Genomic DNA, 13,278 nt, shown 5'->3' with positions numbered 1-13,278 from the left:
CTGAAATGGTGGGGGTTCAACAATGGTAATATCATTGAATGTCATAGATAGATGGTTTGATTCTTTCTTATTCGGGTTGGCCATTGTTCTTTATCTGAATGCATTTAGCGTTCATAATGAAGTTGATGAACTGACAGTGCAAATAAAAATAAATACAGTAAGTATTTGGCATTGGAACGCAATCACAAGCTTTTGGAGCACTGCCTCTTTGTCAGTTGATTTCAACTGACGAATGGGCAGCTCTCTGAAAGCTTGTGGTTTCACATAAACCTGTTGGATTATAACCTGGTGTTGTGTGACTTTTGACCTTAATTAAGGATGACATTGTTATTCCAGCTATAGAATCAATTTGGGTGGTGATGATAAATAGTAAGACTAAGAAGCTGCTTGAGGGTATGGTATAGAGTGAGTGAGTGGCAAAAGATTTGGCAGCTAGCATAATCTAGGATAATGTGAATTTGTCCACTTTTTGGTATTTAAAAAGAGATTGCAGATGTGTGTATCCTGGTACGTGAATCACAAAATGTTAGGAATAGCAAATGATTAGAAAGGTAGTTGGAAAGTTGGCCTTTATTATAAGGGCTGAAAATGTGTTGCTGGTTAAAGCGCAGCAGGTCAGGCAGCATCCAAGGAACAGGAAATTCGACGTTTTGGGCTAAAGCCCTTCTTCAGGAATGAAGAAGGGCTTTAGCCCGAAACGTCGAATTTCCTGTTCCTTGGATGCTGCCTGACCTGCTGCGCTTTAACCAGCAACACATTTTCAGCTCTAATCTCCAGCATCTGCAGACCTCACTTTTTACTCGAATGCTTTATTATAAGGGGAGTGGAGTATAAATGTAGGGCTCTGTTTCTGCAGTTGTATAGGGCAACAGTAAGTCCAGTCTGGACATCTTTGATCTCCTCACTTTAAGAAGGAATATAATGTTTTGAAAGCAGTTCAGAGGAGGTCCATTCAGTGACAGCTGGGTGTGGTAGTGGGATGAGAAAGAGATATCATGAGGAAAGTTTGGCAAGCTGTACATGTATCCAATGCCATTTAGAGGAATGAGGTGATCTTCTGAAGCATCTAAGAACCTGAGACAGCTTGACAGGGGTGATGCTGAAAGAAATGTTTCTCCCTTGTGGGAGAGACTAGAACTAGAAGGGATAGTTTGAAAATAAGGAGTCTTTCTGTCAAAGGATTTTGAGTTTTGAAATTCTTCCCTCGTGAGCAGGGGAGATAGAGTCATAGAAATTTAAGGCACAGGTTGATACATTCTTGTCTGATGAGCTGTTTTCCTGCTATTATTTTTTCTTCTACACAGTCTTCTCAGATCCATGCACAGCACCAACCTCCAGAATCATTGCTGCTAATGGAACAGTTAGCTGATCACTGTGCAGAGATCCTTGGAGTGATTGCATGTCCACAGCTTAGAGGAAACGTTGCTGACAAAGGAAATGGTGGTTATCTGGGATAGACAGGAAAGTGGAGTTGATCAGATCAATTATGATCATGTCAAATAGTAGAGCAGACTGAACTGAATGCCTATGTCTGCTCCCAGATTCTGGATTAGTGGTACTGGAAGAGCACTTTTCCAGCACCACTGATCCAGAATCTGGTTTCCAGCATCTGCAGTCATTGTTTTTTACCTATGCCTGCTCCTAGTTCATGTATTACTATTCCCTGGTACTTAGGTGACTTGAGCATTACTTCCTACCTGTCAGCCAAAGCCTAAATTTTGTCAAGGGTTTGACACATGCGTATGTAGTTAGTACATAAGAACATCAAAAATCTGCCCTTAAAGCCTGCTTTCTCTCCATACTCCTTGATCCCTTTAGCTGTAAGCACCATATGCAGCTCCTCCTTGAATATGTCTAACAAACTGGCCCCAACTGCTTTCTGTGCTACAGAGTTCCACAAGTTCTCAACTTTCTGAAGATACACCAGCTTCTGGATAGGATGCCATGGTTGTGGGTATATTCGCCGAGATGGGAAGTTGATTTGCAGATGTTTCATCTCCTGTCCAGGTGACATCTTTAGGGCTTTGGAGCCTCCTGTGAAGTGCTGCTGTACTGTGTCTTCTGGAATTTATTTGGTTCCGTTCCTGCTGCATCTGGTTGCCTGTTCTAGGGGTTTGTTGCAGTGGCCGGTCTATTGGGTCTAGATCTATGTGTTTGTTGATGGAGACCATGGATGAGTGCCATGCTTCTAGAAATTCTCTGGCTGTCCTCCGTTTAGCTTGTCCTATCATTTGTTGTGTTCCCAGTCAAATTTAAGGTCCTTGTCATCTGTAAGTGTAACTACTAGGGCAACTGGTTATGGCGTTTAGTGGCTAGTTGGTGTTCATGCACACGGATTGCTAGTTGTCTGCCTGTTTGTCGTATATAGTGTGTCATGCAGTCTTTGCATGGAATTTTGTAAATTATGTTAGTCTTGCAAATGATGGGTATAGGGTCTTTTGTTCTCGTGAGTTGTTGTCTGTGTGTCCCTGTCGGTTTATGTGCTGTCATGGATCTGAGTGGTCGGAGAAGTCTGACTGTTAGTTCGAGATGTTTCTTATCTAAGGTAGAGTGGCTAGTGTGTTGGCTGGTGGCATGTCCTTGTCATGTTGTTTATCTGCCGGGCATCTCCGGATGAAGTTGCGAGGGTATCCGTTCTTGGTGAAGGTTCTGTAGAAGTGTTCTTTTTCTCGGAGTGCTGCAGTGTGTTGTAGCCTTTTTTGAACAGGGTCCTAATGCAGCTTCTCTTGTGTGTCTCTGGGTGGTTGCTGTTGTAGTTCAGGATCTATTCCATGTGTGGCTCTTTTGTAAACTTTAGTGATGCATTCACCATTCTGTGTTCTTTTACCGTCACATCCAGAAATGGGAGTTGATTATTGGTTTCCTCCTCTCTTTTAAATCTGATGTCTGTGAGCATGGTATTGATAATCCAGTGTGTGTTCTCAGTTTCTGTTCTCCTCATAATTACAACAGTGTTGTCCATGTTTCTGATCCAGAGTTTAAGTTGGATTTGTGGGAGGGCTGTTTGTTCCAGTCTTTCCATCACTGCTTCTGCTATGAGCCCAGAGATAGATAAGCCCATAGGTGTCCCATTGATTTGTTCATCTGTTTGATTGTTGAATGTAAAGTGTGTCATCAAACACAGGGTCTAGTAGTTTGAGTGTGCAGTTCTTGTAGATAGGTTCTCCGTCAGGTCATCTGTTCTGTTTGTCCAGGAGGTGGGCTATTGTCTCTGTGGCTAGAGTTTTGTCAGTTGAAGTGAACAGTGCCATTACATCGAATGACACCATTGTCTCCTCCATGTCTATGTTTATGTTCTTGATGTTGCCTAGGAATTATATGATGATTGTATGGAGTGTTTGGATCTGCTGATAAGATGTTCCAGTTTTTGTTGAAGTTCTTTTGCCAATTTATATGATGGAGTTCTTGGAAGTGCAACAGTGGGTCTAAGTGATATGTCTGGTTTGTGTACCTTGGCTAATTTGTAAAATCCTGGGGTCTTGTTGCTTTCTGATTTCATCCTTTGTAGGTCAATCCTGGCAGCAGCAGGAACGGAACCAAATAAATTCCAGAAGAGACAGTTCAGCAGTGCTTCACAGGAGGTTGCAAAGCACTGGAGATGTCACCTAGACAGGAGACAAAACGTCTGCAAATCAGCTTCCCAGCTCCGCGAATGTACCCACAACCATGGCAGTCATCACCTGAACTAAATCTTGGTGCAAACCTTCTGATAAGGTGTTAAACCAAGGCCCCACCTTCCCTGCTCAGCTGAATGAAAACTGTCCCATATCCTATTTTGGAGTAGAGTATGGAAATTATCCTTGATATAATTATCCCCAGTTATTATGCCTCAATCTGATTATCATATTACTGTTTATGAGAGTTTACTGTGCAGCTACTTGGCCTGTAAATGTCCTACATTCCAGCTGTAATTGCAGTCCAAAAGTATGCAATTGCTAGTAACGAATTTGAGCTATCCGTTGGTTATAAAAAGCACCGTCTTCTATTGAAATCTGAATGATACTAAATAAGCTGCAATCAGGAATGCATAATAAGTGATTTGTTCATAAATGGAAAGAACAATAATTTGCATCTACACAGCACTTTTAATGGAGTACTTAAAGCACTTAGAATAATGTTATAAAATCAAATGTGGTACTAAGTCACTTAAATGGACATTAAGAAGGATGCCATGGAAAAGATGTAGATTTACAAGAATGAACCTGAATTTCAGGCATTGTTACAGGAAGAGATTTCACAAATTAGGTCTGTTTCCTCTAGAATTTAAAGGTTAAGAGGTGTTCTGATTGAAATCTACAGGGTATTAATAGGAGAAGACAAGTGAGATGAAGATAAACTATTTCTACTGGTTGGCGGTTGCAAATTAGGGGCATAGTCTGATAATTAGGGCCAGACTATTCAGGAGAGATGTTAGGAAATACTTCTATACACAAAGGATAGTAGAGGTTTGGAACTCTCCTCCTCAAATGGCAATGGATGCTGGATTAGTTGTTAATTATAAATTTGAGGTAAATAAATTTTTGTTAAGCAAAGGTGTTAAAGGGTGTAGGCCAAAGACAGTTATGTGGAGTTAGGCCACAGATCAACTGTGATCTCATTGAATGGTAGAACTGGCTCAAGGGGTTGATTGGCCTACTCCTTTTCCAATGTTCCTGTGTTCCAAATATGCTGCATGGGGTCAGTTTCAACTGATGACAGGATCTGGCTTGGATGTGATCCCATCCACAGATGAACAGCTCCCTAGACTTAGACACAGGACAAGACAAGATTACTGATCCAGGCTTTCTATCATTAGAACTGTGCTGCAATATTTTGTGAATCAAATAACCTTATGAAAGAGCAAATGAGGTAAATGATGATTTGGAGGGCAACCAGTGCCCTTTGCAATTGAGTTCAGAAAGTGAATGATGCTGTCAAAGCACACTTCCTGCCTATTCTTAATTACTGTGAAAAAGCAATTTCATGGATCTGCTGCAGTCCTGTTGGTGGTTGTCCTGTGGGGTTAGTAATCTTTCATGGTGATGTTGGATAGCGAATTCCAGAATATCAACCCAGCAGCAGGCAAATCTGTGCCAGATCAGGAATATCTGTGTAACCTTGACCTTGTGGTCACCCTTATCAGTGATTGCAACTGCAGGTAAGTGTGCTGTTTACCTCCCAGTGCCAGCAGGGATCAGCATCTTTGAAGGGCAAGGCATTTGGAAGGACAAAGCAGTATCTGTTACCCTTGTAAACACTATTAATCTGCCTTAATGATACTTGTTTATCTTTAGATCCACCGGAGTAAGAATAAATGGAAGTTTCACCTGAAGGATGGGATCATGAACCTGAATGGGAGAGATTATGTGTTTTCCAAAGCCATCGGAGATGCAGAGTGGTAAGAATTCAGATCCTCCTGAGAATGGACAGGCTCATCGGACTGGACTAATGTGTGCTTAAACTGAAGTACGAAGCCTGCAAGTGAAATGAATACAGAACTACTGGTACCCAAGCTACTGAGTTGTACAACACTACGTTATGTGGGGAAAGGCCTTGCCACTGAAATGGCTCACATTTTACAGAGAGAAAAAGAAAACAATATGCTTAACTATCAGTCATCCCATAATACAGTCACTGCTTGCTGATTGATGAATTACCATCTACAGAGCTAGCGAGTTTACAAACCATCAAGCAAGACTCTTCTAAGGAGAAAGCGTTTAGAGGACCCAGTCACTGTGCTTTATGCTAAGTGCTGTCATTTGAAACTGAATAGAAACTGAAATAAATAAACATTTTAAAAAAAAGGTTCTTTTATAGGGGAGGTTTATAGCTGGGGAAGAAAGGCCTTGTAAATTCAAGACCCTTCACATTCGTGTCGTGATTGAATAACTTCCTGACCCAGGACCAACACATTCTTAAGGTGTAACAATGGCTGATATATTTTAAAATAAAAGAAAAACAAAGTTGATAGATGACTTCGAATTGCAAACGATTTGATAACCTAGACATGTATTCCGTTTACCTTTTTTATGCTGTGATTTTATTACGGTATGCAATATAGTTGAGATGGACTCTTCAAAACTATTGTCTTCACACCATACCTGTGATAATTTTGAAATATCAGCCAGATCCCAGAGGCTGAACATACCAAACTGTGCTCTTATATATAGTGCTATTATCAAGTGTTCCTTTCGCAGGCATGTTTCATAGTTTAATTTTTTTTTCTCTGTTTCACCTATGTGGCACATCACACTATACTGTAGATCAGTGCTAAATCTAATTTTAATTGACCATTTTTACTTCTGACTGTACCAGACCATTATATTAAGTTTTAATAGAAATCATCATGCCTGTTTTGAGGTTTTCTTTTCCTACCCCCATTGGTTTCATGCAATGGTTTTCTAATCTTGAAAGACTTTGGAATTTCACAAAACAAATTGAGGGATTTGCCTTTTTAAAAATGACGAGAGACATCACTTTTAGCTGTGCTTTCAACAGAGACAGTATTATGTGATTACTGAAATGATTCTTGAGTATAAAGGGGAAAAGAAATGGCAAAGTTTGCACATGGAACAGAGAAACCTGAGGAAAATAAATTGAGCGCCTTTTAAACGAAAAAGAAATAAAAAGCCAACCATTTACGAATTTTGCTTTTATGAAATTAAAAACAAAGCCACATGGCTATTTGACATAAAATGACAATTTTCATTAGCTGATCTGTTTTCTACTACCCACAGCTACTTAGTCACCTGGTGTTGTACATACGTGTAAGAGGGAAATCTATTTATTATGTTTGTATAATTCATCTTGTACCATTTAAATCAAGGTTCTTAATAATATAGTCATCTTCGTTTAAGACCCTGCTTGTAAGACCATTAGAGAACTTAGTATTTTGTTGTACTAAGATTTATTTTAAGTTACTTAAAAGTATTTTGCCTTTGCAAAAATTTTAATTAAAAATGCCCTTAAAGTTTGTGTTTATTGCTTTAATTTTCTAGATTTCATGTTATTTTATCTTGGGTGAGAAAAAAAAAGAGTTGGAAACACAAAATGTGGCTCTTCTTTGACTCTAGTCATAGTAGGTTTCAATTCAGATTGGTATTTGGGTGGATGTGTGTATATATGTATATAATTAACCCTAGCTTCAACATTTTAAACCGAGTGAGAATGAATGCTTTGTTATAATTTATATTTTTCATTTCAAATATATTGTGAATCGCTCAAATTGGACAATTCATTGTACAAAAATTAAAAGTTCACTATTTGTAATGCTTTGGAATAGAGTATTTCAGCTTTCATTTAACAAAGGTTACCAAAATTATGCTGTCTAGATTCTATCAATATCTTAAATATTGGTTGCTGACCAGGAAGCCAATTCAGCTGGGCTGAAGGATTCCAGCTTTCAAGTTTTCACATATTTATGAAATGTTAGCCTGGCCAGCATTTATTGTCCACCCCTAATTGCCCTTGAGAAGACTGTACCCTGTGGTGTAGGAACACCCAAGCGGTGTTAATGAGGGAGTTCCAGGGTTTTGACTCAGTTAAGTTGAAGCCAAGGTGATACCATTCCGAGTTGTCAGGATGATGTGTGGAGGGGAACTTGCTGGTGATGGTGTTCCACCATAGTCACTGCCTGTATCTTCCTGGGTACGAGAGATTGTGGGTTTGAAAGCAATCTTCCCTCTAAGTATTTCCACTAATACCCAATTAGTGTGCGGACATACTGACTACCAGTTCCAGAGTTACTGCCATGCAGGAAAAATGATAAGGAACATAGTGTGAAAGATGGCGAGTTGCTGCAGTACACCTTGTAAATGGTACATACTGCTGCCACTGTGTATCAGCACTGGAGGAAATTAATGTAATGCAGTGTCACTCAAATCTGATGTTTGTCAAACTTTTGAATGTTATTGCTGCTATACTTGTCCAAGCAAATGGAGCATATTCTATCACATCCCGATTAATGCCTTTTGCACGTGCATTGGAGAGTCAGGGGGTGAGTTACTACAGAATTCCCAGTTCCTGATACAGGCCAGAAAAACTATTACAACAACAATCAAGCCTAGGATTTGAAGCTAAGTATTCCAAGCTTTAATACAGAACAATGAAAATTCCTTCCACGGGGAACAGGTAAACCTTCACATTGCATGGTTTCACCTGCCTTTGTGTGCAGTTCACATTTGTGGGATTGATGTCATTTCGTACCTAGAATGAGACAGGTGTTCTACTACATATTTTTTCTAATTTGTAAAACAATCATTCACTACTACTGTCATCTATTTTCCTATCATTGCTGTAACCATCTCCTTTATTCTCCTTTCCTTCAACTTAAAGGAAATAAATAGGATAGAAGTAGAGAGGATGTTTCCACTGGTGGGTGAAACGAGGACAAGAGGGCATAGCCTCAAAATTAGGGGGAGCAGATTTAGAACATGGAACATTACAGCACAGTACAGGCCCTTCGGCCCTCCATGTTGCACTGACCTGTGAAACCAATCTGAAGCCCTCCGCTATTCCATTTTCATCCATATGTCTATCCAATGACCATTTAAATGGCCTTAAAGTTGGCAAGTGGACCACTATTGAAGGCAGGCCGTTCCACGCCCCTACTACTCTCTGAGTAAAGAAACTACCTCTGACATTTGTCCTATATCCATCACCCCTCAATTTAAAGCTATGCTCTAAATCAATTTAGGACTGAATTGAGAAGGAACCTTTTCACCCAGAGGGGTTGCCCAGTGAAGGAGTTGAGGCTTCCTCATTGCGTGTTTTTAAAGCTAAGATAGGTAATTTTTTTTAACAGTAAGGAAATTAAAGGTTATGGTGAGAGTGTGGGTAAGTGGAACTGAGTCCACGAAAAGATCTTATTGAATGGCAGAGTAGCCTCAAAGGGTCAGATAACCATTCCTGCTCCTAGTTCTTATGACCTTTGCTGGCTGTTAAGTCTAGGTGAAAGTGAGGACTGCAGATGCTGGAGATCAGTCAAGATTAGAGTGGTGCTGGAAAAGCACAGCAGGTCATGATGAAAGGCGTTTGCCCGAAACGTCGTTTTTCCTGCTCCTCTGATGCTGCCTGACCTGCTATGCTTTTCCAGCACCACTCTAATCTTGGCTTTTAAGTCTGTTGAGAGGCATTTTATCAGATTCTTTTGGAAGTCTGTATAAACCATATCAACTGTATAATTCAGATCAACTGTGTTATTTAATTGAAAAAGCTAGTTAATCATAATTCACATTTAACAAATCTGACTTTCCTTAATTAGTTACTTATTCTTCTGCTTTGCTTTGGCTTTGGCAGCATTTTCTTCCTTTGGAGAAAATAGGAACAAAATACTCAATGTCCTCTGTCTCAATGCAGCAGTCTCTTCTTTGGACCCCAATAGGCATCACCCTTCTCCACTCACCCCCATCTTTTTATAATTTACATGGCTACAGAGACTTGATTCCCTTTAATGTTAGTTCAATCTCTTCTCTTGCCTGTACTGAAGAAGGGTTACACCTGAAACATTGACTTCTCCACCTCCTGATGCTGCCTGGCTTTCTGTGTTCTTCCAGCCTCCTGCCTGGTTACCTTGGATTCCAGCAACTGCAGTTTTTTTTAGTCTCTCCATGGCTTAGTTGCTGAGGAACCAGGTTTACAGACTGAGTGAGTAGTGCCTGGAGAGAGATAAAGTACGTACTTTTTACAGTTGTAATCTACCAGGAATAGAGAGCAGGAGTGAGTGACCTGAGTTTGTAAATGGTTGAGGTTGTGTCATCAGTTCCTAAGGTTCGAAAAATGGCAAGAGATGTTGGCCCCTTTGAATGCTCCTCTTGCAATGTGGAGGTGGTGACCATGTGCGCAGGAAGTGTGGTCAGCTGCAGCTCCTGATTTGCCACATGGAACGCCTGGAGCTGCAGATGGACTCAGTATGGAGCATCCATGAGGATGTGGGTATCATGAGAAGCACAGTTATTGAGCTGGTCACACCATCAGCGAGGGCTGCACAGACTGGAGTTGGGTGAGGAGTTGGTTCCAAGAGGACCAGTAAGTGTGAGCATGCATTGCAGGAGTCCCCTGTGGCCATTCCCCTCAAACAGAGAAGCCACTTTAGATACGGTGGGGGGGTGGGGGGTGGCCTCTCGGAGGAAAGCAGCAGCAGCCCTATGACTGACCCTCCCTTCTGTACAAAATTGCCAAAGTGTCGGCCAGCAGTAGTAATAACTCCGCAGGCAGGTACGCAGCTGTTTCTGTGGCCTTAAGTGACACCCCCTGCTATCAGGTTCAAGCATGTCTCTGAGTGAGCACAGGGTTTTCTGATGGGGGGAGAGTAGGAGAAAGTGAGGATTGCAGATGCTGGAGATCAGAGTCAAAAAGTGTGGTGCTGGAAAAGCACAGCCAACCAGGCAGCATCCAAGGAGCAGTAGAGTTGACGTTTTGAACATAAACTCTTCATCAGGAATTCGGAACCTTGACTCTCCTGGTCCTCGGATGCTGCCTGACCGACTGTGCTTTTCTAGCACCACACATTTTGACTCTGGAGGTGGGTGAGCAACCAGAGGTTGTAATACTAATGACGTAGGCAGAGTTACGAGGTCCTGCAAAGGGGGTTAGGTACGAAGTTGAAAAGCAGAATCTCGAGGATTGTAATCTTTGGATTACTCTCTGTGTCATATGCTGGGAATGGGAAGATAGTGCAGTAAATATCACGCTAAAGAGCTGGTGTGGGAGGGAGGGCTTCAGATATGTGGAGTTTTAGGATGTCTTCCAGGACAGATGCCACCTATACAAGAAGGATGAGTTGCACCAGGACATTAATATTCTGGCAGGCATGTTGCTAGTGCCACTCAAGGGTTTAAACTAGAGTCATAGAAATATACAGCACGGAAACAGGCCCTTTAATCCAACTCATCCATGCCAACCAGATATCCCAACCTAATCTTCCAATTAAACCTGTTGGACTATAACCTGGTGTTGTGTGATTTTTAACTTTGTACACTCTAGTCCAACACTGGCATCTCCAAATCATAATCTGGTCCCATTTGCTAGCACCCAGCCCATATCCCTCTAAACCCTTCCTATTCATATATCCATCCAGATGCCTTTTAAATGTTGCAATTGTACCAGCCTCCATCACGTCCTTTGGCAGCTCATTCCATACACACCACCCTCTGCATGAAAAAGTTGCCTCTTACGTCCCTTTTATATCTTTCCCCTCTTGCCCTAAACCTATGCCCTCTCGTTCTGGATTCCCCCACCCCCAGGGAAAGAACCTTGTCTATTTATCCTATCCATGCCCCTCGTGATTTTATAAACCACAACAGGGTCACCCCTCAGCCACCAACACTCCAGGGAAAACAGCCTCAGCCTATTCAGCCTCTCCCTATAGCTCAAATCCTCTAACCCTGGCAACACCTTTTGGAAGGAGACCAGAATTGCACGCAATATTCCGAACGTGGCCGAACCAACGTCCGGTACAGCGGCAACATGACCTCCCAACCCCTGTACTCAATGCTCTGACCAATAAAGGAAGTCATACCGAATGCCTTCGCTTTCCTATCTACCTGCAACTCTACTTTCAAGGAGCTATGAGCCTTCACTCTAAGGTCTCTTCGTTTAGCAACACTCTCTAGGACCTTACCATTAAGTACAAGAAAGTGAAGAATCATTCCTGATGAAGGACTCTTAGCTGAAACATTGACTCTTCTGCTCTTTGGATGCTGCCTGACCTGCTGTGTTTCTCCAGCAACACACTTTGAGCCTTACCATTAAGTGTATAAGTCCTGCTAAGATTTGCTTTCCCAAAATGCAGCACCTCACATTTATTTAAATTAAATTTCATCTGCCACTCCTCAGCCCATTGGCCTATCTGGTCAAGATCCTGTTGTAATCTGAGGTAACCCTCTTCGTTATCCACTGCACCTACATTTTTGGTGGCATCTGCAAACGTACTAACTGTACCTCTAATGCTCGCATCCAAATCATTTATGTAAATGACAAAAAGTAAGAGGACCCAGCACCGATCCTTGTGCCATTCCACTGGTCACAGGCCTCCAGTCTGAAAAAGAACCCTCCACCACCACCCTCTGTCTTCTACCTTCGAGTCAGCTCTGTATTCAAATGGTGAGTTCTCCCCGTATTCCGTGAGATGTAACTTTGCTAACCAGACTCCCTTGGGGTACCTTGTTGAATGCCTTACTGAAGTCCATATAGATCATGTCCACCACTCTGCCCTCATCAATCCTCTTTGTTACTTTTTCAAAAAACTCTTATCAGGTTTATGAGACATGATTTCCCACATGCAGTCATGTTGGCTATCCCTTGCCTTTCCAAAAATGTGTAAACCCTGTCCCTCAGGATTCCCTGCAACAACTTGCCCACCACTGACGTCAGGCTCATGGGTTTATAGTTCCCTGGTTTGTCTTTACCACCCTTCTTAAATAATGGTGCCAAGTTAACCAACCTCCAATTGACTAGTGAAGCAGAGGCTTGGGTGAGGCAGTAGGTCAGTGTGTAATATGACAGGAGAAGTCAGACTAAGGTAGCTAAGACTAAGTTTCAGTGGGGGAACGTTTCAGGAACAGTGACTATAAATCTGTAAATTTTAAGTTACTTATGGATAAGAGTCGTCCTTGGGTGTAAGTACTAAATTGGAGGAAGAGGAGCTACCACAATATTAAACAAGACCTGGGGATGTAGATTGGAGATGACTGAGGGTTAATCCACACCTGGCACGTGGGAATCTTTTAAAGGCAGGTTCCTGTGAAAATGAAGGTTAAAGATGACGATTCATGAATCTTAGAGGACGAGAAATTGAGATCATTGTCTAAAAGGAAAAAAGAGGTTTAGGAAACTGAAAGATATCCCTTGAAGGATAGAAAAAAAGCAGGACAGACCACAAAAAAATTAAAAGGACTAAAATGAGCTATGAAATGTCATGCGGCGAGACATTGAACAATTCTTCCGCCGCCATCCCCTCCGCGCATACTTCTTCAACCAGGAATCTTGCCCACCCTCTGACGACCCCTTCTCCCGCCTCCAACACACCCCATCCACCTGGACACCCCTTGCTGGCCTCTTACCCGCCCTCGATCTCTTCATAGCCAACTGCCGCTGTGACATTAATTGCCTCAACCTCTCCACCCCTCTCACCCACTCCAACCTCTCACCCTCGGAACGTGCAGCCTTCCACTCCCTCCGTTCCAACCCCAACCTCACTATCAAACCTGCAGACAAGGGAGGCGCGATAGTAGTTTGGCGCACCGACCTTTACACCACTGAGGCTAAACGCCAGCTCGCAGATACCTCCTCCTACTGCCC

General features: G+C 42.1%; 1 protein-coding gene across 2 annotated transcripts in view; it reads left to right on the top strand.

Moving 5' to 3' along the window:
• The window catches only part of gtf2a1 (general transcription factor IIA, 1), a 64,251-nt gene extending 57,047 nt beyond the window's left edge, over positions 1–7,204 (top strand). For both annotated transcript variants that reach the window (XM_060829443.1, XM_060829442.1), the window contains exon 10: positions 5,274–7,204. In XM_060829443.1, coding sequence (XP_060685426.1) covers positions 5,274–5,381 — 108 coding nt within the window. In that variant the 3' untranslated portion in view covers positions 5,382–7,204. The remainder of the gene's footprint in view (positions 1–5,273) is intronic.
• The last annotated feature ends 6,074 nt before the right edge of the window (positions 7,205–13,278 follow it).

This window comes from Hemiscyllium ocellatum, chromosome 8 (genome assembly GCF_020745735.1).
Source record: "Hemiscyllium ocellatum isolate sHemOce1 chromosome 8, sHemOce1.pat.X.cur, whole genome shotgun sequence".
Classification (NCBI taxonomy): Eukaryota; Metazoa; Chordata; class Chondrichthyes; order Orectolobiformes; family Hemiscylliidae; genus Hemiscyllium; species Hemiscyllium ocellatum.
The sequence above is the reverse complement of the archived record's forward strand: the minus strand, read 5'-3'. Positions and strand labels throughout refer to the sequence as shown.